Raw genomic sequence first — 26,421 nt, forward strand, 5'->3', positions numbered from 1 at the left:
TTCAATTTTCAAAACTGCGAACTTTGACCGCAGCGTCCCGGACAAATAATTCCAACTCCCGACCGCGTTTTTAAATTCATTCTAAACGGGGTACGTGTTTACTGGTACCTGCAGTGGTCGGCTGCGCAACTATATATATAAGCTATCGCGTGCAGCTGTCATATTATAAAAGAAAATCCGCACAAAACAAAAATTACGCAGCAACGGGCTGTGGCGAATGATTGCGCGCAATATTTTTTCGCGGGTTAGTGAAACGAACAGTTTTGTTTTAAATCACGAGAGTTGTATCAAAAGCCTTTATATGTCGTCATTAATTACGATAGGTACGACGACACAGTGAATAGGAGTTTATATAGACTGTCGTCCTTCAAAGACCCAATGCTTTTCTCCTCCAAAACGTCGTGTAGAACAAAACCGGACCGCCAAATTTTGACACGGTTGTACGAAATTTCTGCACTAACGAAAGCTATGAGTGTAGTCTCCTGCATGTAGAGAATGTAGAATACAAGGAAAAATTATAATATGTATGCTCTAGGTCAGGTGCATAGTCTTACAGCACTCGATTGTAAATGCAGGCACTCGACGGAACGCTGATAGACGGGCGTGGTCACCTGTAGGCGCATTTGCGTGGCTTTGCATGGATAGTACGTGTTTAACCTCTCAGGTCTGCAAAAGCTGTATCGGGTCCGCCAGGCAGTGGCGATTATAATAAATGCACAACGAAGCGCGCCGTTCGAGCGCACTAAAATAATACACCAGCAGTTCAAGGATATCATATATAATAAAAATATAGAAACGCGCATGCAGTGTGTGAAAGCGCGGCGCATCAGGTGCGCTTTTTGAACCCGCGCGCGCTGTCAAAAACGTGGGGAATTCCGAGAAAAACCTAGGGAAAATATGTCTCTTCCCAACCGGACACGACGTCATTAAAAGTCACGTGGCCATGACGTCACGTGACGTTTTAGACGTGACGTCACATTTTGTTTGACCAATCAGCGTTTCCAGCCCGCCTGCACCGAAACGCTTGTGTGGCCCCGTGGCCGGAAAGTCTCCAGGCGGTCCAGCCAGCTGGTACAGGTGGTACCCGGGCAGCTGCCAGAGTCAGCTACTACTTCACAGCCACGACCTACTGTATAGGCCGTGTTCACAGCATGGCAAGCTTATGGAGAAGCAACATTAGAAATGCTAGTAATAGCGCGAATACCGAAACTTCTTTTCTTCAGGAGCTCCTCAAGCTAGATCTTCGTGTGAAGAACTGCATACAGGTAGTACTGTATTTGTGTTCTCCGAAAGAGTTCAGTCGTGCAAAATGTTATCTGGTGGTGGACGTCACGTCAAGATTACCAGTTTCTCTTTAGCAGGGTATATATATATATACGGGGACAGAAGTGTGTTTTGTGGGTGGCATACATGAGCTAACATTAATAGTGTCTGACTATAGTATGTGTTTCTTGCGTGTGATGCATGCTTGTGTGTGTGTGTCTCAATTCCCATGACAGCTATGCAATTCTCACAGTTTCAATTCTCCTGTGAAAATGTTGGCACCAGGCTCAGCGCCGCCCTGCAGTCCTCACAAATCAGTTTCTTTCGCACCTTAATAACATGTAAGTTGATTAAAGGCACAATTGGATCCAATTTCAAAACCCATTTGGAGCCATCTGAAATTCCGATTGCATGGTTCTAATTGAAATTTCCATTTTTTTTTAAAAACTGGGAAGTTCCAAATGGTCCCATTTGTCTAGTGGTCCCACTTTGCCAAGTGGTCCCTGTCCAATAACCTACTTTAAGTGGAAATTAAAAAAATTGGAAAATTGGTTTTTGAGGAAAGGAAATGACATAGTATCTGTCTCACATCTGTTGTAAATGCATTGAAAAAGATGAACAAATTTAATTTGCAATCAGTGCAAGAAAAGGCATCATGCTGGCAAATGTTCTGGCATGTACAACAAGAATTTGCAGAAAATGAATCAGGTTGAAATCAAGGCTTAGGAATGTGACACATGCAACAGAGAAGGAAAAGAGGATGAAACTGATTCATATAGCAGGGATGCGAAGAGCGCACAAGAAATGCATTATCTTAGTCAAGTGCGCAGAGCTCTTTGGCTGTGCTGATTGGTGACCTAAACCAGAAAATAGTGGAAGTCTTTGGTAGGCTTGAAAATCTTGAAAGAAAGGTAGACAAGCAGTGCAACACAAGTGAGGCCATTGAAAATTCGACGGAATTTTTAGCAGCTGAGTTCGAAGAGCTCCTGACAAGGGTAAGCGATCAGCAGAGCGAAATTGCTGAACTCAAGAAAACCTCAGAACTGCAACAAAAGACAATGAAAGCTCAGAGAACGTGTCGGAAGTGGTGAGCAGTACTTGAGACGGAAGAATATTGAAATAATGGCATTGCAAAAGCAGAGGATCAGGAGCTGTACCAGGTCCAAGTGGACCTTAGCAGCAAGCTTGATCTGCCGGTGCCTGAAAAACACTCATTGGAAGCTGTGCACAGATTAAAGGCACAGAAAGACAAAATCGTACCTATAATTGCGAGGTTTACAGAGCTGAAAACAAGAGACTTGTGGCTGACAAAGAAACACGTTCTTAGAAGTGAGAACTTTACAAAAGCACAAAAAGAACTGCTTTGGAAGTGCAGAAAGCTGGCCAAGGAACTCTGGTATAAGTTTATCTGGACATGGAACAACAAGGTTCTAGCTCGCAAATCCGAAGGCATGAATCTGATCATCATTGTCACTGAGAATGACCTTGCAAAAATGTCTTAGATGGCTTCATTTGAATCTTTTCGCGATTGGGACCTTCACGTTTCCAATACTACAGCTGAAAGCAAACAAAACAAGACCTTGGCTTAATACACGTAAATGTGCAGAGCATAAATAAGAACTGGGATCAATTATGCACATATTCACACACGAGGCTTGCTAATACTGACGTAATAGTGATCACAGAGGTTAATCTGGATACAAGCACACTGAGTAGGTATACGCTGACTGCATGCTCTCAGGTTGCTTTATGCAGGGAAACTCGAAAAGGAGGAGGAGTAGTTATATTTGTAAACGATAACTGGGTCTTTCATAATATCGCGGTAACATTTAAGTATGCAGAAGTTGTTATTGTCACCTTGAATAAAATAGATGTTACATATACCATATGTGCGATATACAGGCCGCCAAACATGAACACAGATCTGCTTTTAGAGGAACTAAATTCTTTGCTAAAGAAGTACATGAATGAGCAGCAGCTTATATTGGTAGGGCACTTCAATACTGATGTAATGTAGTATCGAGGATGGCCATGACACATCACCTTAATTTAATAGCTGAATATGGACTGGTCAATGTAATTAATGAATGCACAAGAGAGGAATACTTGGGTTCGAAGATAACAAAATCATGCATTGATTACATTGTCATTAGACTGAGAAAGCAATGCTACACAGGCAGTGTAATTAGGATCAAACTAGCCGATCATTACTTTACGTCTCTTGTAATTATATCTGATAAAAGCAGTGCGGACTGAGACACCAGAATAAAGGAAACAGTATATAGATAATGAAAAAGTTGACAAATACATAAGAAACACTGATTGGAATGCGCTTTTAGTCTTAGACCATGTCAGCTTATATTCCAAGGGTATTGAAACGTTTAGGATGATATACGCAATGTCTACTAAAATTGTAATAATCAAACAAAGGAACCCTAATAAGAAATGGATCACGCGTGATATTGTTGAGTTGTGCCTTCAAAACAGCAAAGCATGGCAAAAGTGTAGAAAAGAACCTGGCAATGAAAAACAAAGCAGAATTCCGAACATTGAGAAACACTGTGACAGCGAAGTTACGGCAGGAAAAAAAGCAATACATGATGCGTCGTTTTGCAGACAGTAGAAATGACGTGAAAAAAAACTTGGACTACGGCGAACGAATTGATGGGCCGATCCAAAGGAGCCGGCGGCGATGGTACCGTAAAATGAAATTTTCCACAAGAGAGCCCTCAGACATTGCGTGATAGGTTTAATCAAACTTTTATCGCTGTAGCCGAGAAGCTGTAAGCAACGCAAAGTGACCGACATTGCGAATATGAACCGAAACGCGCATGCGTGCACTCTGCATATCTCCCAGTGATGTCTGAAAGGGATCTGTGGACTATAATAAGAAGCATGAAAAAGTTTTAAACCACCAGGATTTGATGAAATTCGCTGTTTGTACTCGAACTTCAACATTATCAAACAGGTCCTCCTAAAGATATTGGATGGGATATTCGAAACAGGCATAATACCTAAAGAATTGAAAATTTCAATTGTGAGGCCGGTTTAAAAACGGTAAGAGAAATGACTGCACAAATTACAGGCCAATCGCGATATTATCTATAATTGCAGACATAATGGACAAGTATATCGTCTCTGTAATGCAATCATTTTGCGAAAAGTATTCTCTGAATAACTTTGCGCAATACTGGTTCACAAAAAATGAAAACACAACTTCTTTGCTGGAAGAATTCTCTGGTTATATGAGCACACCAATAGAAAATAAGAATGTAGTCCTAGCTCTGTTCTTAGACCTAAGAAAAGCATTTGACATGGTAGAACACAATTTATTTCTAAAGGAGTTAACGAAGCTAGGTTTCAAAGGACGGTTTTATCAGTTTTTTCTAAATTATTTTTCTGACCGACTAGTGCGTTGAACTAAAGGAGAGATGCAGTGAACTTCAAATAATAAAGTTTTGTGTGCCCCAAGGAAGCACACTAGGACCAATACTTTTTAACATATGTTTCCGATCTCTGCCTGCTACCGCTAAAATAAAAAAATTTTCAGTAAGCTGATGACACTGCAATTGCGCTGGAAATTCAGGATTTTAATACGGGATGTCAAAGCTTCCAAGAGGACATATCAGCAATTGTAGATTGGTTCGCTCACTATTTAATGTTCATAAATCCCAAAAAACAAAATTAATGTGCTTCAGAAATCCTCATAAGGCAATTTCGTTAATTAGGAACATATATTTGCATTTTTCTAATTGTAACACATGCCTTTGCCAACCATTACAGTTCGAGCCAGTGGTTAAGTATTTAGGCACTTTTTTGACCAGCATCTTTCCTGGAGTAACCATGTCACATACGTGTGCGGAAAGCTGAGGGCTGTCGCAGCCATGATGTATGGCCTGCGAGGTAAAAGTCCTGTCAACATTCGAAGAACTGTATATAGGGCATTAGCCAAATCAATTATCACATACAGTATCACCTTATATGGTACATGTTCTGACCGTAAGAAACTGTTAACCACGTAGTTAAAAGAATTGTCAACAGCATAACCTATGGAACAGAATGGGAACAAGCAGAAACTCAGGAGAAATACTGCATTCTAGGAATACTTCCAGCACATGAGTTATTTAAGTATACTGTGTTGACCCGCTACTGTTCAGACTTTTAAAGTATTAGTAAAAAAAGATGTATCATTACGGAAAACGGAGAAATATGTTAAACTGCGAGTCTTTACGAACTACGGAAAGAAAGCCAGAAATTATTATGTACTTGAGATATTTAATGAACCCAGTGCGACACTGCTGTTCACAATCACGAGCTAAAATGCTGAGAAATGTAAGAAAATGGTGTTTAACTTTGTCTTGTAATATGTGAAATTTGTTTTTTTTTTTTACTTAGTGGGAAACTTGGCGGTCTTTTGTTTTCTTTTGTGTATATATGTTTCTGTGATTTGCATATAAGTTGTACTATTATTTTTCTATTTCTTTTTTATGATTATTATGAATGTATAATGGTTTATATCCTCATAAAAGATGTAACACTGGCTTCCTGGTCTTCTAACAAGCAGTATATGCTTAGATTGACCAGTACACCTTTCTGTACGATTTGCTGGGAAATAAATGTTGATTGATCTCAGCGGACACCTGAACCGGCGTAATAAGGGGAGGGACAAAGGAGTGAGTGAGAGAAGAAAGAAATGCTGTAGTGGAGGGCTCCGGAATAATTTCGACCACCTGGGGATCTTTAATGTGCACTGACATCGCACAGCACACGGGCGCCTTTTGCGTTTCGCTTCCATCAAAACATGGTGGCCGCGGCCGGGTTCGAACCTGTAAACTCTGGCTCAGTAGCCTAGCGCCCTAACCACTGAGCCACAGCGGCTGGCAATTGGTCCTACTTGTGTGTCCTACTTCTCAACTTTTCTCACCCTCAGCTCCTCTTGCTTTGTTTGATGTGTGATTTCATCATTTTGTATGCTGTCATTATTGTGCAACATTACAGACATTTCTTTGCCATTGTTTAGGATATCCAAAATGACTGCGACAGCCGAGAACAGTTCAACGCCATTAATCTGGAAGCTGCAGAGAGTATGCAGAAATTCAAGAAGACATTGGAGGTGAGCATAATTACCATGCAAACTTTACGGATTTTTTGGCAAGGGGGTAACGTTTGCATATTTTTTGTTACTTGAGCGTCATCAGCTGGTGATAGAGGTGTAGTTCCCGTGCTGGAAGCAAAGAAATTTTGACGATGTTGTGTAGCAAGAATGTTTGCAGTGCAGTAAAAAATGGTAAAAAAATGAAGGAAAAGCTGGGAGAGCTGCATGAAATAATTTTTTCAATTGCACAATTGCACTGTCAGGTGAGCTGCATATCTGCTTAGTCTTGACGCACCTGAGTTGCAGCAGCAGAATGCGCGAACTTCGGTAGCGAAATGCACATATGTGAGCAGTGATATATTATCACGCTTAATACACTCTCAACGTGTCCGTAGTGAGCCAGCTGATGTTTCCGGTTTGTAGTAAATCAGTGGGGTTCCACACAGAGCACCCAACTTCCACAAACATTCAGTGTACTTTTTGCATGCATTCACAGCTATCAGTTTTTAGCACCACTCGGCTTGCACTAGTTTGAGAGCTGAGCTCCTGCCGTACCGTGTGCATTGCAGCTCATATGGAGTGCGATAGTACAAGATATAATATGAGAAAAGGTGGGCAACTGGAGACTCTCCACAGATTTGTTCTCCATGCTCACTGCATGCTTAACTTTGCTGCAGACATCATTCCAACTTGACCAATCTTGCATGTTCCACAAACCCATAATGTTTGATGCATAGTATCTTGTCATTTGGTGCCATTGAGACTTCTTGCAGGGCACTATAGCATGCAGCGGTGAAAAGCCACTGATGAGTCTATATTGAGACTGAAAAAAGTTAATATATGTTTCCAATTAACCTGTTAACTTTTTTCAGCCTGTTTTATGAACACTGCTGCAAAAGCCAAAGCACTGAGTTGCTTCAGAATATGAAGAAAAGTGCATTCACTGTTGTAACATTCTTGATTGTTTCATATTCTAGGCACTGAAGTCATTTGCGAAAGAACAGGACAAAACCGAAGACAGGGAACGGTTATTGCGCAAGGTTGATGACTGTGTGCTGGGAATGAAGCTGTGAGCTCTTTATCTCGTGCCCACATTTCTCACTGTCTCACACGTGCAGCAGTTGATTCATGCAATGCGTTGTCTTTTCAGCAACATTAACGCACTGCGCAAGGCAAGCCTTGCTGTTGAGAAGAGCATTGATGATCAGTACAGGGAGCGCCTCCTGTCTGGAGGACATGTCAAGCAAAGGTAATGCACTTCCACAGTGTGTGCTGAAGAACCTTGTTTGTGAGTGGTACCTAGCTGACTGCAGTCACACAGAGTTGAGCTCCATTGTTTTAGTGCTAAGCCCAGTGCGACCAATACAGGAGAGGCTAGATATGTCAGATGCGCTATGTCTGTTTTTTGCGTCAACCAATAGGTGTCAACATGGGCTTGAGAGGGTTTCGTAAATTCAGCCTTCTGTCTAATGTACAGTCAGGGGAAAGGGACCATAGCTAGCTTTGACCAGAATATAGTGATTCTAAGTAAATTTTTAATTTCTTACTAGCTGTAAACATAGGGCATATCTTTTACCTTCGAAATCTGTTGGTGCTCTGACACTTCAGGAGTGTTTCCTGCAGACGTCTTAATTGGTTCTTTGTTATCTTGCTTGCCTATTGCTTACCGATTTGCTTTTATTTGCATTTCCTGCTTTTATCGATTGTGTTAGTGTTGTTTTGCACCCCCACTTTAATGCCACAGGGCGGTATGGGTATAATTAATTAGTAAATAAAAAACAAAAAATAAACAAACAAACAAATAAATAAATATCTTTTGTTCACTAGCCACCCAGATAACTAGGCAGTGCTAAGAGGTTGTGAATTAGCAAGTGGCATATCCTGGCTATGTCATTCTCTTGTTTCAGCAGTAACCTAAAGGGGAGAATCGTGTTAGCACCAGAAATCAGCCCTTTACACCTGGGTCGGTTAAATAGAGTCAATTTGTTGGCTGCTGAGCCTCCCATATACTCGGCCACTGGCCAGCACCTGAGGACACGAAAGCTGGGTGCTGGGCGGCAAAAATTTGGGGACGTTTAACCTTCACCTTTAAGAGAGTACATCAGAGCATTATCGTGTCCCGCTCGCATCACCTACCTAGTTACATTATTACCTAATGCCTAATTAGCATACACATTATTACTCATGTACGCATCGGTGCATGTCTCTAAAGAACTTCACTAAATCAAAGACCACAACGCATTCACTAGGTCCACCTTAATTCATCTTGAACCAACAATCTTTTGTGGCATATGGGTAGCATGCCTGTATCGCAATCGAAGGTCCTGGGTTCAATTTCCACCCCAACCGAAGTTAACCCAATTTTCTTTTCAGATCAATTTTATTAATTCTTTGCTTCTATTGGGATTTTTCGCGCATGGCCAACGGCGCCGCTGCCTCCAACACCGGCTTTTCTGCAACATGAGACCCTTAAGGATATTGCATTGAAATGGGTTTTGTTTGGAAAAGACGTGGCAGTTATTCCAGCCTAAAAGAGAAAAAAACAATGCAGCAGGTGTTTGCTGTGCTGAAGCCTACTGATGCAGAAATGCTGTGTAGCGACATCTTGTGCACGATTGCACCATATGTTTCCTGCTTCAGAGTCTTGTTTAAGCGATGTTGTTTAGCTGTCTGTCAGTTGTTGTTTGTACACTAGTGCCCTTTTTCTTTCTTGCCTCAGTTCTTTCCTTTAATCTACTGTTCAAAACTTATCTTAATGTGGCTTTAAACTCCATAAGCTCATTGGCTTCGTAGAGCTGCATATCTTTATCTAGCTCAGTTGAATCTTTCATCATCAAAACTGACGTTATGCTGCAGGTTTCAGGTAAATATCTAATTGACTGTGCAAATAATCATAATGCTGGCATTTGTCGAGCGTATGTCAAATGCTGAATCCATGTTTTGGCACCGCTGGACAGATGACATAGGATCCATGCAGTGATAAGCCTTTGGGCGAACTTAAAATTGCTACTCCTTCCTGTACTTGGAAAATGCGAGGTGGAGGCTAGGAATGCATTTCTGAATTATGAGATTGTCTTGTGGCAGCATGTAAGAGAGTGAGGTGGAGAAAAGGGGGAGATGAGTGAGGTACAGGGCAGCTAGCAGACTGGAGGGTGGTAGTAGGATCCTGACCTTTCTGCCCTTTAAGAAGAGTAAAAACTTCGCCTGTGCCTTTACGCACCAGTCATTCCCGTTTGATTTTCTCTAATATTCTCATGCTCGGCTGTTACCAATGTTACTGATCCTAACTGTATGGGATACCAACTTCAGGTGATGTCAACCCTTTCATTATTGTGCGACTGATATGTACAAAAAATGATGAACTGTGAGTTTGAATAGACAATTAGTTGTTTTTAGCATATATTGTAAATTTAGTATGGTAAGGTATTCTTATTATTAGTCAGTAGAAATGGAGAATTTCTTGTTTTGTTAGTAAGTGTACGCTGTCTTAATCTGTGCTTTTTACCTGTAAGTTCAATTATTTAATTTTTTTTTGGCAGTCCTGGGGATCTTTGTAGCTCAAGTCAACTGTTGAACCTGTCACTTCCTTCTTCTGAGAACAAAAAATTGATCTTGCCAAAATATCCCACCTGTTTATCATATTTAAAGAGCATAGAGCAAGGCAGGTGAGAGTACTGACTGTATTGATGAGGGGATTGTTATTTTAACTGTGGTGTGCTTATTCACTGGAAGCTTGAGAAATAGTGGTTTGCGAGTAAAAAGCACCACAGTGCAGGAAAACCAAGTAGCTGTGACTGATGGGCAATGTTTGAAAACTGGTGTGATGCCTCTGTCAGTGAACACCTTAAAGTGCAACTCCGGCGTTTTTCGTACCTCCAAGGATTTTACTCAAACTTTCAGGGTGAGTTCTCTGTAGTTTTCTGGTCGTTTGTGCAAAATTTTACATTTGGTGATGTCTTGTTGCAGTGCAAAGGAATTTTAAAGTTTTTTCATTTTTTGGCCTCAGTCGGAGCGAACCTCACATGTGTGATGTGACAGTTTGGCAAGCTCACTGATATTTGCTTTGTTTTTGGTCACTTTAGACAAATAATGACTGAACCTGTCGCCTACAGTCACCAGTTCAGCCAGTCAATGCGCTCACCATAAGTTTTGGGACAGTATCTGTGATGTCATTGGTTGGTAGGCCGTGACATTATAGTTTGGTCAAAACCCATTTTCGGTTTCCTGTTTTCTGCTGTTTTAAAATACTTCCACTCGGTATTTTGAAAAAAAATTTTTTTTTGTGCTGGAGAATGGAGACTCTAAAGATTGTAATGTGGTTATATACTCAAAATGTTAAAAAAACCTCACAGTTGCTTAGCTCCTCTGAACTAAGGGTCTGAGCTGAAGGAGCAGCAGGTATCTAAGGAAGTTCTCTTGCAGAGAAATATAGGTGACTGTCACACAGCCTGTGAAGTGCTTCTTTTTGCAGATGCCACTTGGGGGCCCATTTGGTGATGCTTATTTGAAATGTATAAAAAAAAACAGCTTTTAAATGACTGAAACCGAGTTTAATGCGATAGTGCCCGTGTCGAGGAAAGTTGGCATCGGCGTCTCTGACTGTGAGCGAAAGATCCATAAAAAATCCCCGAGAAGCAACCTAGGTGGGCCACCTAGGTCACGTGAACTTGTGGCGCCATCGCAACCTTCTCACTGGATTGTGAGCAAACTGCGCACCATGGCAGGTGGCAGTTAAATTAATGATTGGTCACGAGAGGTTGTTCGGGAAGAGCAAGCTGGGTCACACAAGCCCCACTGGTGGCAGCACCTGCCATCGCAGAGCAGTGGTGCATCACTTAACCGGTGCACAACTGCGCCAGGAGTGGTACGAGGACTCCCAAGGATCTATGGATGTCAAGTAGAGAATGACCGATTCCGCATATATGGGCGTCCACCCATTAACACTATTGGGTCATACCCCTAAGGCGGAGCTTAAGTGTCCCCTCCAATTTTTTCTGCAGCTTCCATATGCATTAAATATGCATTAATAAAGTATACATTATTGAAAACATGTTTGCTAAACAAATCACTGTTAGCAAATCAGTGTGCGCAGCCAATATAGCGTGTTCCTTGTGGTTAGTGTTCGTGGTAATCAATCTGAGCATCAAGCGGGACAAAGTTGGGACCTCCAAAATTGTGCTGCATATGACAGCAGTTCAGTCAGTGGAAATTTTTCATTGTTTCCTTTGTTGGCACAGCCTCGTCACGCAGCTTTCTTTTAGCACTGTAATGTGTCATCCCACAGTCTGGCAATGTCTCTTCTGCTCCCCACCATCATATGCTCTTAATGTAGTCATGCACACTACATGTACAAAATTCAAGACTGACAAGGTGGCTTTTATGTGTTTCACGGAGGCTCTGGCAGAGGTGGAACAGCTGCAGGTGTGGGTGCTCTGCGGATGTGACGTGAACACATTTGTGAAAAAAGTTGATAAGCAGTGGGGCAGAATAAAAGGTAGCTAAGGTAAAAAAAAACTTGCACACTACACTATAGTACACAAGAAACCAACAAATATGTGTACACTGCACAAGACGACCTGTTACAAAAGTAGCATTCTCAACTGGTCTCTACTACAATGCACGCCCAGTCAAGGACGTGAAATAATATTTTTAAAATTGTGCTCTAAATGCTTACTGAAGTTGCAAAAATTGTGTTAATTACTTTAAACTGTTGCTTGCTGTTGTTGCTTTAATTGCTTCAACTGTTTACTAATAATGCAAACTCACTGTGGATGAGACTACCTCCTTCAGCCTTTAAGGCTTATCAACGAACTTCCTTTGCAGTGAGCTTTCTTAAATTCTCATTGTTAAAGTGCTGCTGTGTGACACCATGCACATCTCCTTAACATAAGGACCATCTCAGCTTAAGGCTGTTCAGTGTGGCCATGTGACAAATACATGTTAATCTGTATAGATTAAACGGTATACAAAGAATATTTTGCCAACTTATTTGTGCTTGCAGTTCTTTGAACAATAGGGTGGTGATGCAACAAGACACTGCTACGTCTCATCCAACCTGTTCGAGATACCCACATGTGACAGCTGCATCACTGAGGCTTGTTTAACGATTTGAACACCTGTGAGCAGTTCTTGCTTTTTTTGAGAAAAGGGCAGCAGTGGTTTGGTAGTACAACATATGAAGCCATGAGGGGTATGGTCTGGTCAAGCTTTGGAGCCCAAGAGAAGACGTGTTTGGGACTTTTGAGGCAGATGGAGAAGTGATGAGCAGTTATGTGTGTAATATTTGTAAATGTTTTTAGTGCAAAAGCACTACTTCACTATTTGTCAAATGTTTAGGGGAATTCCCCAAGGTGAAGTATATTTGTAATAAGGGAGTAATTACTCATTGGCATCCACCCAAGCGCAGCCATATCGTTACTGCTCCAGTGAAGCGGTGCTTCTGGGTTCGAACCCTGGACCAGGATGAATTTTTCTTTAACTACAAAGTTTCTGTGCAAGCTGTAGAGCTTTCCTTTACAGCCGATGGCTACGCTTGGATGGATGCCAATGAGTGATTGTATCCTTATTACTACTTCACTAGCAAAGCTGAAAAACCCGAAGTATGTGTGAAGCTTCAACCTTTGATGGTGCGGCAGCGGCGGAGGCCTTGCACAGCTGCTCTGTCAATACACAAAAGCGGCACCCCCCCCCCCTCCCCCCTCCTCCCGCACGCAGCTACCGATAGCGGCTGACGGTAAGATTTTCCATGCAGTTGCCTTTGAGGTGGCGTTGCCTCAAGTGCTTTAACAGGTCCTACTCTGTTTTACCCCGTTAAAACCCTACCTCTTTTTTTCCGTGTTTTATGTATCAACTATTCCTTGATTTTATTTTCGGTTGGAATGTCACCAATGCAATGGGATAATAACATTTTCAGGGGCCGTGCAGACAAAGAGACACTGCTGAGGAGTACATCTGGCATGACGGAGAACTTGTTCACCATTAGCAGGCTGATGGCAGACCAAGTAAAACACAGTGAAAATGCATTAGACTTGCTTGGTAAGTTACTTTTTCTTATTGCATTGTTCTATTTCGTTATAAAATGTTGAAATTTGATGAAAGTATATGTATCGAAACACTCTTCGGCCACCCTCCTGAGGTTGTTTTTTATGTGGTACCGTTAGTGAATAAGACTTTTTTTTTATGTGAAAGCATTATATCATTAGGCGAAATTTCCTCAGTGACCGTTGTTGTTGAGGCCAGGAGATGGTCCCAAAAAGATGACGTCATCATGCGTCTCCAAGCGAGGCACACATGTTGTGCCGATAGGTGCTGCATGCATATAGGGTGACGTCACGGCAACGACTCTGCGCACGGACGATCCCACTTCAGCTCCGGCTCGTGGGGTTGGCCGGCAGGTGAGGAGGAAAAGCGGCGCATGCATAGTGACATCATCTGACGGTTCCCCCTTAGTCGGAGCCAAGATGGGATCGCCCACGTGCAAGGCACTCTCTCACCGAGGCCCCTCATTTATGCAGCGCTTGGCCCTGAAGGGTCGTTGCCGCGGCTCTCCCCGGACGCAACACCATCTCCTCCTCTTGTAGTGCGCTTGGCCTTTACTAGAGTCGCTGTCTGCAGCTCAAAGTTCCAAACGTGTGCCGGTCTTTATGCACAACAAACCATGCAGGCCATCCTTCTCGCAGAAAGCACTTTAATGAAAGAAACTCGGCCGCACAGAAACATTCTCTCGCATCCTCACACATAGGCAGTCTTAAGTGTCTCTAGTGAATTTTTTTCTCCGTCGTGTTTTGTTTTCTGTCCTGAAGCTGAGCACAAGTATACTGTCATGCTGGTGTGCAAAGAACACATGTGTATCAAAACTTGTTTCTTCTCGGTTAACCGCATTGTCTGAACTGAGCCAGAGCTTTGCACTGAGAAGTGTTTCACAGCACGTGGTAGCACCTTACATTAAGAGTTGCAAATTATCGTGTTCTTCACAATACCCATTGATTTTTCTTAGTGGAAGGTAGACAGTTGCCCACTACCACCAGCAAGTATGTTTTTGCTGTGTTGAGTGAACTGCTAAATAACTTCACTCTTTCTTTACATTAGGAAAAAAAATATACTTTTCATTGGTTCTAAGTATAAAAAATGTATTTTCAGTTCTAAACAATCAGTCACGCACTATAACGGAGACTGCAGTGTTAGAATGTGTGTTTTTATTAGGCTTCCTGAATTAAATATTTTGCAAGCGAATATTGAGTAAATCTCCGATTATGTACCAATCAAAGTTGAAATGAACACTAGAGACAACATGCATAAGAGGAAATGTTTGTGGCTGTACTAAACTGTTTTCTGTTGATAAAATTCTGGAATGCACAATATATCTGCCATACTGTACATGGCTGTGCACATTGGTTGTAACTTCTGCAAGTTATATATCTTACCAGAATATTTATATTGCCTTTGTGGTAGAACACGGAAGTTGGTTGTGATGACCATGTCATGCAGAAGAATAGTCCCTATATTTTATATTCTGCAAATTGAGAACGAAGAACCTGGAATATTCTGTGAGGGACATCAGATATTAATTTTTTTTAAACATGCCTTGCATACTCCAAATCTACATTAATTTAAACCGAACGTGGCTATTGCAATTCAAATTCAGGTAGCGCTTGCTATTCTTTAATTTGAAGAATGACACTTGTTTGACTTGTTTTGAGGGTCTGGCCATGTGAGCACCGTGTTCTTGCATGGGTGAAGACCGCACAGCATGGTGCTTTCAGTAAAGTATGCTTTTGGTTCAATAAACGGGCCCCAAGCATAAAAAATCAACTGTTCTCAGCAAAAGATGTATTGTGTGTATATACATACAACTTAAAGCAATGCAGTGCTACATGCACTTGCCGAAGTTTCCGGCTTCTAACATGTTGCTATCACAGTTCGGTTCCAAATGACTAGACACTGCATTGGCTGCTGTTGCTGTCATAATGAAACTTTGTTGTTAAATTGGTTAAGGTGGGCAAACTACTTTTGTTCGGTAGTGCACAATGTTTGTCAGACAGTGTACTGTACGATCGAACTTCCGTGTCCCTACAGAGCAGGAAATGACTGCACAAAATAATAGTTTCCAAGGTGTGCAGTGGATTATGCTGCTTATCTGTCATCAGTGTACAGCTGATGGCTGTCAGTGCAGTAATGAAAAAATTAAGCACTGCAGTTCTGTTACAGCCCGATCTTGATACCAAAAGCTTTTCGTCCAAAGAACTTATTGCTACCAGTCATGGTATATTTTCCAAGCAGTCAATTGTCTCCAAACAGTTTAAAACTTACTGCTTAGGTGCACATACCGCTGTGTCTTGTAGGTTAGTGTATAACGTTAGTTTCTTTCATCTTGTACAGCACCTGTGGCTTTTACCTGTGTTTTTCAGTGTCAAGGATGCATGTCACCAAATGGCATGGATGCCGTAAGGGTTGAATTTATCTGTTACTATTCAGGAAACATTTTTTCGTTGACATTTGCACTTTTACAGCTGAAATTTGTGCATTCTTAATTGTCTCAGCTGGCTGTTGGATTTATTTCACATACTGGCATCATATACTGCTACTGTTACTATAATTACTGTTGGGCACTGGCTATGAATGTATACTGCATGCACATGCAGTCAGTTCTCAGTATAGTAACAGTGTTTGTGCAATAAAGCAATAAAGTAGACTAAAACATTTCGCTAACTATGTGATGTGTGTGGAACATATGCAAAGCTAGTGCCCAGCAGTAACTGTGATAATAGTGTGTGAGCTGAAGCACCCCATTTTTTGTTGGCTTCATAGGCGGCACAGGTGCCTCGATTATTTATGGTGCTTTGTCACTCATTTTTCCTTCTATTTAGAAGAAAATATTTTTGATTTGTATTGTTCTTGAATGTTCATACTTTCAAGAAGACATCGACTTTGCTCAGTTTTTAAATTTTGCTGTCTGATTCAGTGGTATGTTACAGTTAAAACTCGATTTAACAAAGTGAAGAGCAGTCACAAATTATTTTGCTAATTGGGAAATTCGTAAAATCAAGGCATTTTTTTCGCCCTTCGAAATCTGAAATCGTAATATAGCGGCACCTAAAAGCTATCGTGGTATCGTATTTGCTGACAATCCATGCCTTCACGTATGAAAAGTCCGTTAAAGCAGCCCGAATCGCTTGTGCTTGAAAGCTTCATCTGTTAAATCGGATTCGAAGCCAAGGTGGGAAGCGCTGCAGACTGCCGAGTGATTTGTTCCGCGCAGCGGCACAGCTTGCGGCCCCGTCAACACAAAATGAGGGCTGTGACTTGGGCGGCTAGGTATTACTGCTGGCACCCTGCCAACAAGCTGCGAGAGGTCGTGGGCAAAAAAAAGTGAGATATCACCTGTTTTTTTTTTTTACTCATTTATTCCCTGAAAAACTTTGTTAAATCGAGTTTAGCGGTCACTTGTTTCTTTATTTCAGGTTATTGAGAACATTGAACCCTATGGGTACTTGCTGGGAACTTCGGGAACTTCGTAAAATCAGGTTTCGTTAGATCGAGTTTTAACTGTATCAGTTTAATGGAGTTTGCCTGCAACGCCTCAAAACAAGTTTTATTTCTGCGGTAGGAAAGGGTTTATGTTGAATTAATAGTTGCAGCCAAATTAAAACTGTAAATCCTTGTTTCTTGGATACTGGAGTGCTCACTGCGTATAATATGAGGCAAGATCTTTTCATCCCAATAATAATAATAATAATAATAATAATAATAATAATAATAATAATAATAATAATAATAATAATAATTGGTTTTTGGGGAAAGGAAATGGTGCAGTATCTGTCTCATGTATCTGCGGGGGAAGGGATAAAGGAGAGAGTGAAAGAAGAAAGGAAGAAAGCGGTGCCGGGCTCCGGAATAATTTCGACCACCTGGGGATATTTACGGTGCCTTACACGGGCGCCTTAGCGTTTACCTCCGTAAAAACACAGATGCCGCGGTGGGGTTCGAACCCGGGAAGTCCGGATCAGTAGCCGAGCACGCTAACCACTGAGCCACCGCGGCGGGTCCATCATAATCTCACGTTTTGGTGAGTGGTCTTTTTAAAGGGACTGGCACAGATTTTTAAGGACCAAAATTTTTTTTGCTGCAAGTGAAAGATTGGTGTCCAAACTTGTGTTAGGAATGGCATAAGACATATTTAAAACAATTTTTTGATCAGCAGATGCACTCGTTTTTGTGTGTCATTAAAATGTTGAAAAGCCAGGAGCCAAGAACAGTTATGACCTTGCGCTCGTGCTGTCCCCACCTCCCGCTTTGCCTCGTTTTTTTTTTTTTTTCACGCTGCTTTAGTATGAGATATAACCCCCGCCACAAGAAAGTGACCTTTTATTGAACAGTTTGATTGTTATCTTGTCACATGCCCTCAGGACTGTTGCATTACCTTTGTGCTGATGTATACATTCTTGCATGTTTTTCTAACGCGAGAGATTTAGTACCCCCATGTCGGAAAAAATTGTCCGACGTTAGCGGCGTTGGCAACCGTTCGAAGCCTCGCAGCCGGACCGGCCGGCGAAGCAGCCTATGTGAGCCACCTAGGTCACGTGGCCTTGTGGCGTCATCACAACCTGCCCACCGGATTGTGAGCAAACTGACTACTGTGGCAGGTGGCAGGTAAATCAAGGATTAGTCGCAAAAGGTTGCTTGGGAAGAGCAACCTGGGCTGCATAATCCCACCGCTGCACCACTGTGCCAGGAGTGGTTTGAAGGCTCCCAGGGATGTACGAATGTAAAGTGGAGAAGGACCGATTCCGCATATATGAGCATGAACCCAATAAGGCTGTCGCGTCATACCCTTAAGGCAAAGCTTAAATGTCCCCTCGAAGTTTTTTTTATATGTGCGTGCATATAAGGCACTGATGCATGCTGCCACGCTGCGAGCGCTGCTGCTGTTTTGGCATTCCACTTTTCAGTGGAAATGCAGTGCCCTTTTTCAACGGGGCCATAGCGATGGCTCGGCGGTCACGGCGCTCGGCTGCTGACCCGAAAGGCGCGGATTCAATTCCGGCTGCGACCGTCCTTCATTATGGCATCCCTCATAGCCTGAGTCGCTTTGGGAGGTGAAACCCCCATAAACCTTTTTCAACATAAAGTTTTATTGCACTATAGATGCCCTAAAAAAGTGTAAAAGTTAATAAAATCTAATTACGAGCATTTAAAAGAGGAAAACATGATGCACTTAGCAACTAAGTTACATATAGCAGTACAAGGTGATTTGGTGGGATGCACTACTAGTGCCAGAGTTCTGCTCCAGTATGGCACTTCATACAATGCGACAAAATTTTCTGCCCCAAATTAAAGTTAGAGAATCTCTTGTTCATGTGTTAACATCATGCATGATTCTATCAATGTGTTACGATTTTATTTCCACCATAATCTCTCCACATGGTTTAGTCAGTTGTTGGTCCCGCTGCCGTGGTGGCCGAGTGGTTATGGTGCTCGGCTGCTGACCCGAAAGACACGGGTTCAATCCTGGCCACGGCAGTCTCATGTCAATGGAGGCGAAATGCTTGATACCCATGTACTGCGCAATGTCAGTGCACGTTAAAGAAACCCACGTGGTCGAAATTTTCTAGAGCCCTCCACTACAGTGTCCCTCATAGCCCGAGTCACTTTGGGACGTTAAACCTCATGAACCCATAAACCAAACCAGACGTTGGTCCGTGCAAAACGTCTTCCAAGAATGCTGCATTGATTTCATTCTTACAAGAATTTTTTTGTTTTGGTCTCATTTTCTTGGTGCACCTCACGTCGACAGTTAGTGTAAGTGCTGGTCTCAAAGGTAAAGGATGGGCTGCAGCAACTGAATCAAGTTTCTTGAGGGCCACTGTACTGGGGAAAGGGAGGGGGTTTCAATATTTTCAGTAAAATCGCAAGTTTCACAATTTACAAAAGGAACTGCTTTAATATTGCTGCCATGATTAATAGCTGTGATGAGCTGTTAGCTCTCTGAGGGGAGCAAGGATATGGGCGCTCTTGTGCTGGCGGCTTTTGCTCTTTTAAGTTTCTTTGAGAATTGCTGCTTTTTGGTGCTGTGCTGGAAATTGTCATTAGCTGCAGGCACTTTTAAAGTGACAAAGTGTCATATGCAGTTCCCAATTCCTGAGAAGGCTGAACAGCTGCTACCCAAAGCTGAGCAGCCATGCATGTGCTTGGTAGCCCTGGTACACAGGATGTGTGCGACGTAACCGTGTTACGATCTGGTGTGGAACGCAGTTATACGGATTAACATAATCTTGCTGTTTGCAGTGAACACATCAACTGTGATTACAGAAAGCCAAGAAGAGTCCCGGCAAATGAGCAGTGCGATTCTTCAGTCAAAGAAACTACTTTCCAAGTATGGCCGCAGAGAGATGACTGACCGTGTGCTTATCATTTTAGCACTGCTCTTTTTCTTTGCATGTGTTCTTTACGTGCTGAAGCGAAGACTCTTTTGACTTATTAGGACAACCTCATAGCTTCTATAAGCTGCTGCAAAGGAAGATCGTGGCATGGCCTGTGCAGTGCTTCAACATCAGCTCTCCTGTTCCGACGCCGGGTGTCTAGGACTGATGGCACTGGCCTACCGGCAGAATCAAGAATCAGACACTCGCATAAGTTGCATTTCCATGAGTTACTGTACAATGTGTGTCTGTGTGTGTGTGTATATATATATATAAATATATATATACACACACACATACGCACATACACAAGATAAAGTTTCATTTCTGTGCACCTCTGCACTTCAAGCAATGGGCCATGGCAAGCATCTCGCAACATATTTCTTTATTTATATGAAGAATAAACAAGCACTTTACATCCAGTATAAGCACTTCTCTGTACAATCTCATCACATTCATGGTACCTTAAGGTTCCAATTATTGAAGCCAGGAACTTGTGTAAAATGGAGCACATGTCTGCTCCTTCAAATTGCGTCTGGAAACTAGACAACAAGGGTGACAACAGTGTGCCAATACATAAAGGTAATCTACCGCAAAAAGATAGAGGTTGCGAACTCTAACAGCCAGAGTTGCGGACTGGGGTCAGCAGTTATAATTTCATTCTGCTGAATGGGGAACAGCAATAATTTCGTTCTTTTCAAATCCTTGGAGTGGCCAATATAAACAGTCCCAATCTTGAAATGGTGATGCTGTCCCATTTTATTCCCTTATTTCCAGAGCATTGCCACTTGTTGCAAAATGTGATTTTGCCAGAAGTACAAAACAGCTCATAATGCCCATGTGAAAACCTTGTAAGCTCGGGTACCCAAGTTATAGTGCTACCCTCTCCTTCCAAACCATGCTGAACGAAGCATCTGGCTTTTTCTCCATTTTATACTTAAATACAAACAAACGTTTTCCCTTTCTACATGCACATGACACTCGTGCTTACAGCATGCAGTCTGTTTGTTTGCTGCACGAAGAACATTATGCGATGCAAGAGTATACGATCCAAGAAGGATGCCAAGATTAGTCACCCTTTGCCAACGCCCGTGTTTCTTCCCCAATTATACACATTGTAACATGAACAGACAAATGGGGAAAGCTGCCTGGCCTTCTTACTGGGATCTGAAGCCATTTGTTATGTAATTCACCAAGCTTATTTTGTTGAAAGCTCAAATATCTGCACAGAGGCATTTCCGCTGCATTTTATTTCCACATGAAAGCACTGTAGCAAATTGTTTTACACTTGGTTCAGCAGCTCATTCAAGTATAAATTTAAATATATGCTTGAAGAGAGTGCAGTACTTAGTGCAGCAATGCCGTTGTTACTATACGAAGCAACATTTTTTACACAACATACCGCAGTGGCTGTGACTTCTGATCGCATGGTTGCAGGTTCAATCCTGGCTGCAGCAGCCATACTGCGATGGAGGCAAAATACAAAAGTGCTCATGTACTGTACGATGTCAGTGCATGTTAAAGAACCACAAGTGGTCTAACTTAATTTCGAGCCCCCCCACCCCTATGGCATCCCTCATACTGATACCCATGTTGTCACTTTGGGACGTTGAAACCCCACAATTTACTATTTACCTTATACACAAATGAATGTGTAAAAGGTACTTGTTAATTTTTGGCTGTTATGTGCTGAAGAAACGCTGGGCTACTGACGCCATAGAGGAGGGCCGAACCACCTGCAGTTCCTAGATGGTGCCGTACATAAGCATTTTTGCATTTGACCTTCATCGAAATAGGTACTGAACCCATGAACTTGGAAGCAGATGGATGCCACAGCCACAAAGTCACAGCAGCGTGTCACAATGTGTATCAAAAAGGGCAAAAAACACTTGGCTGAACTAGCCATCGCTGCACACAGAATTCAGGTGACTGCCTATAAACTTGCAACAGGGTGTTGGGTGTACGGAAAGACAGAATGGGACACACAATAAACCAATTCTTTTCAGTGATGAATAGTTTTTGCATGGCTCGAAATTAGGGCTGCTTTTACACCAGCTTGGTACTAGATACTGTGCATATCGGTGCTAGTAGATGCATATCGATAAATGAAGTTCCTTTTCTGTGAAACAGGTCCGATCCCATTTCCATTTAGTTCCTGCAGCAGTGATGGCAGTTCCTCTTCTGTTCCATACTAGGCCTCTAAAAAGTTGGAATGATTGCAGAATCATTCCAGATTGGCAACTCCGCAACTCTGCTAGGAACTAATCTGTCTCAGCAACTCCACTCCTATCTTTCTCACCTCCACAGATGGACTCTGTCAGTTTCAACCCAGCCAGACACTTACTGATTGCTAAGCTAAAAATAAGTTTCAAGAGCATGTGAAGTGCTGCCAACTTCCGCGTCATGTGTAGAGATAGCTGATGGTGGGCCCTGAAATTGCTTTGCGAAGATATTGAGAGTACCAAGGCACAGTCACAAAACCTCTCTTCTGTTCACATGCAGCTGGAATGCACAGCATTCATGATGATGGCGGCAGCTAGGGTTGCTTTTCACTGCTGCCATCCCTGCTGTTCTGGTATCAGCTTAGCTGCCCCTTTTGCCATACTGCACTAGCACATGGAGTTTGCACATGCGGTCTTGCAACAAGCAGCCTGCAGGCAAGGCTAACACGCAAATTGCCTCAAACTGGATTGCAAGTGATGAATTGGTCTGAGAAGAAAGCAGTGAAGCATAAAGTATTCCCAACCAGGGACTTGTGTTGCTTTTCACTGCAACACAGTTGTGCCCATGTATGCCTTGCAACAAAACTGAGCAGAAGTATGCTAGGTAAGAGATAGACAGAAGTGACCTAGCTTTCAAACCTCTGTCCCGCAGAGTACGCTTTTGGAACTCGGAAAAGGGCACTGCATGGCTAAAATTTCTCGAGCTTGCAAAAGCTTTCATCTTTCATTCAGTCTCATTTAATTAGTCCCTTTTTTTTGGAAGGCTCCTGGTGTTACACGATTACTAAACCTGGTGTTCAATTGCAATGTAGCAAAAGAATGCTGCTAAGCTGATTTGTTTGACACACCATTTCAACCACTTGTCTACAATCCATTCGCAGGAAAAGTAACTTGCTTGTGCCCTGGGTATATAGAGATTTGCAGAATGAAGCTGCTAATGTTGGCACCGGTACAACTTGACTACATGGGTGGGTGACATCCCATAACGCTCCAAAACCACAGCTGGACTGAAGCACAAATCCCGCAAGACTGAGAGAGGTCAGTGCTCCCATAATTGTTATCAAAGAGCGTACGACTCAAGAACAGCCACCGGAATCTATATTACATAGCGTGTGGTGTATGTGTGTTTGTCTCACTGTCTTGACTGGCTCTCACTGTTTGGCACACACGCACAGCTGCAACAAACTGAATGCCCAGAACCCAACTTAATGCCGCTGGTTTCACTAGATGGAGGGTACAGACAAAGCTTTTGTCTTTGAGCACTGCAGCTTTAAGGAGCTTAAGCAAGGCTACAAAATGACACAGGGCAACTCAAGGAAAAACAGAGGGATGGGGGAGGCAAAGGGCCAAACAGAATTGCCCACAGCTCCAACAATGGAATGAAAAAGCTGCCAAGTAATGCTTTCAGATCAGCTTAGATGGCAGATCTGCCAAGAAAACCTCAATACCACAAGGTGGTAACTGCTATGGTTGCACTGCAGGTACTGTAAAACAACTAGACAACACACACTCTTTACAAAAATATTTTGTACATCTCTCCACCCGAGGTGCATTCACCCAGCACAGGATTGGCGTGCAGGTGGCAACAAGAGTCCGAAAAACAGCATTGCACATCTTTGCATCCTGCAGCTCTAGTCAGCTACAGTGCTCACTTTGACATTTTTCTCACCCATATAGTGAGCCAACATGCAAGGTTATAAACAACAGAACATATAGCGAGTAGCAACAACTATAACAACAGGGCTAGAAATAAAATTTATGGCCATGAGGCCAGCTCACACTGAAGCTGCACTAAAACAACAACACTTGGGCCAACCGGAAGCCCACATACTGGAAAAATGGCGCCACTAAAGGAGGAGTGAGAGGATTCAGGCACTGCCATTACTGCGGCAGGCAAGAGAGAAGACTGCCAGGCAGCCACAAAAATCGAACAAGCATCAGCGTGTAAAGAGAAAAGTGAAGCTGGAGACAAATTTCTAAGCAACAGAACTGTTCTTGAATGCCATACGTTCGGAACAGCACCAAGGGAACCCCATGCCTGCAAGCTGAAAATGCCAACCCTGAAGACAAAATCTCGAGCAAGATGTGTAAAGATGGGAGGGGAAGCTCGCATCTCCTTGAAATGTAGCAAGTTGCAAGGAAATTTCCCTATTCAGGCACGGCCCTACAGTTTGCCTAATAACTTTCTGTACAGCAGCAGATTACAAAAAAGGCACTCAAATGACTAGTGTTTCACTGACTCGAATTTTCCGAAGGCCCACACCCTGCCCTTTGCTATATATATAGCATGACTCTGTAACAAGAGAGAAGCACACTGCCAATAGTAGACATTTTGTGCTGTGGTATCGCATGCTCGGTTGTTCCCTTCAGGGTTTTGTATAGCCAGGTGTCATTACTACCTTGCACTTCTCGCAGCCTGAGGCAACTTTGAAAGTTTGAATGCGAAGAACAACACAAAACAACAGAGAGGAGAACATTTGGGCAACAGTGCATAAAGTCTATTATTCATGCCTCCTACAAGTGAACATGCTGGAGCTCCCAACAAAAAGTAAAATACTCGTATTTACAACAGGCATATTTACATATGTGTACATGTAACTATCACTTTGCTGTCATGCAGAACAGTGCAACATATTTTTTTTCTTAAAACCAACACACTACAGAACGCTCAAAATAAGTCTTTTCTAACAGCCTTTAAAACTGAAGCAGTAACACTGACTACAATACAGCCAAGCAAAACACATTTTATGTAATGGCCTTGCTGCTGCAACACCTATCGCAATATCATGTGTTTGCCAGCATCAAAGGGTAATAAGTTTAACTGCACTTCGCGTACTCCTCAAGAAAGAAAGAGGAAAAGGAGGCACACCTCCAAGCACAAAAGGGAGCCTCTGATGGAGGCCCCCTCTTGCACACGCACACATGCACGAGGGGCTCCAAAACAAGAAAGGCCTCTGGATTAGCCTGCGAGGTGGATAGATACAAGACCAAGCATCAGAGCAGGATGACCCGTATAGTGTTGATGAAAAGCCTGAAACCGATGCCAGAACGGACTCCAGACGGGGGAATGCCCACAATTCCCGTCACACAAGCTCACTTTGATATCACAGTACCGTTAACAACCAAAATGCGACACTTCAAGGTTCCCAAGTTTTGGGGGAACACACTGCTGGAGCACTGGACTGGGCATTTTCACTCATAGACTTCCCCTCTCTCTCTCTTTCCACTCTGGAGGAGAGGCTGGTCAGGATAGGTCAGCAGCTCACAGCTCGGAAAGGCCTCCGTCTGGGTTGCCCGCTGCAACACTGCTCAGCACTCTGTTGACAAACTCTGTTGAGTGTCCGGCCACCTTCACTGAAACTGAAAAGAGCAGCTACCTCAGCCAATGCAAGACTATAAAACAAGTTGCACAACTTTGCCCTCTAACATACAGTGTCGCGAATTTGTCGCACACCAAACGTTCACCGTCTATTCATTTATGCACGAAGCTTAGGTCCACATTCTTAAGTTAGTATGTTCCTGGTAGCCAACACTTTCTAATGAATATGTATGGCTCCACTGTGAGGAAGCTGTGAGAATGAAAAGGGGAAAAAAATTGTTCACTCTCCATGGGCTGCTGAAGATTGCCTCTTTATTTACCAAGCGCTTGAAATGCTCATTTTTAGTGACTCGGTAGTTGATTTATGGTTTGTCGTGAATTAGTGACAATCGCTATTTGTGCCACTTTGCCTCTGTTCAAGGAATTGTGTTGCAACTCAATTCCTCGAGGAAGTTCTGCATTTTTCCTGGTGCATAACATGTACTACAAACTGTTAACAGACTAAGCGGCTAAAACCATGCTTCTTCACAAAACGTGGTGAAAACTACTGCATGGAAAAAAAACTTGCACTGGGAGAGGGAAGGGGGAAGCATCAAATCACTGACCTATGGACACCCTCTAAGAACTTTTCACGAAGTCTATATGGCCACCCTCCTGCCCCACCACGCCCTCTACTTTTTCTCGTCCCACTTTGGCCTTTCATCCTAGGATGAAGGTGCCTGTGTAATTCTCGCCAAGGATAAGTGCAATCTCCCACACGAAGATGCGCCCTTGTGCAAAAACCTTGGTCAGCAGACTGAGGCTTCCCCTCTCCCTTCCTCTGTTGAAGTTTGTTCTTTGAGGACTGTCTTCCATACTTTTTTCGACAAAAAGTAGCTGCAAGATGCAATGATGATGACGACCCAGACTGCATGCAATGATGTGATTGCTGCGTCAATTCCGCCAAACTGCGCTGAAAGGCTGCCTCTGCTACACACTGCTGCATTATGATGAAATTCGAGTAATGTGCACCAAAAGTTTATATTCCTTTCAAAGGAAAAACTGTCCTGGATTGCTGAGTATAGTACATCAACATCGCGTCTCGTGTGCGCTAGGCAGTGCCAG

General features: G+C 42.7%; 2 protein-coding genes across 7 annotated transcripts in view; one reads left to right on the plus strand and one right to left on the minus strand.

The window, feature by feature from the left end:
- Positions 1–1,032: 1,032 nt before the first annotated feature.
- Positions 1,033–20,204, plus strand: Sec20 (vesicle transport protein Sec20). Of its 6 annotated transcripts, none has more exons than XR_013310151.1 (7): positions 1,033–1,265; positions 6,284–6,376; positions 7,336–7,427; positions 7,509–7,607; positions 13,272–13,393; positions 16,617–16,726; positions 19,643–19,730. XR_013310151.1 is itself a non-coding variant. In XM_077644876.1 (7 exons), exons 1-7 carry the CDS (start codon positions 1,152–1,154, stop codon positions 19,937–19,939), a joined length of 732 nt encoding a protein of 243 aa, XP_077501002.1. In that variant the 5' UTR covers positions 1,033–1,151; the 3' UTR covers positions 19,940–20,204. The 6 variants fall into 6 exon arrangements, 5 of the variants coding, with proteins under 5 accessions (XP_077501002.1, XP_077501004.1, XP_077501003.1 ...); XM_077644876.1 differs by lacking the exon at positions 16,617–16,726 and adding an exon at positions 19,816–20,204; XM_077644878.1 differs by lacking the exon at positions 16,617–16,726 and adding an exon at positions 19,839–20,204.
- REPTOR (repressed by TOR) overlaps positions 20,147–26,421 on the minus strand; it is a 56,137-nt gene continuing 49,862 nt past the window's right edge. Inside the window, exon 4 of the mRNA XM_077644874.1 lies at positions 20,147–25,358. Within this exon, the coding sequence (XP_077501000.1) occupies positions 25,261–25,358 (98 nt within the window). The 3' untranslated portion in view covers positions 20,147–25,260. The remainder of the gene's footprint in view (positions 25,359–26,421) is intronic.

This window comes from Amblyomma americanum, chromosome 1, assembly GCF_052857255.1.
Source record: "Amblyomma americanum isolate KBUSLIRL-KWMA chromosome 1, ASM5285725v1, whole genome shotgun sequence".
NCBI lineage: Eukaryota > Metazoa > Arthropoda > Arachnida > Ixodida > Ixodidae > Amblyomma > Amblyomma americanum.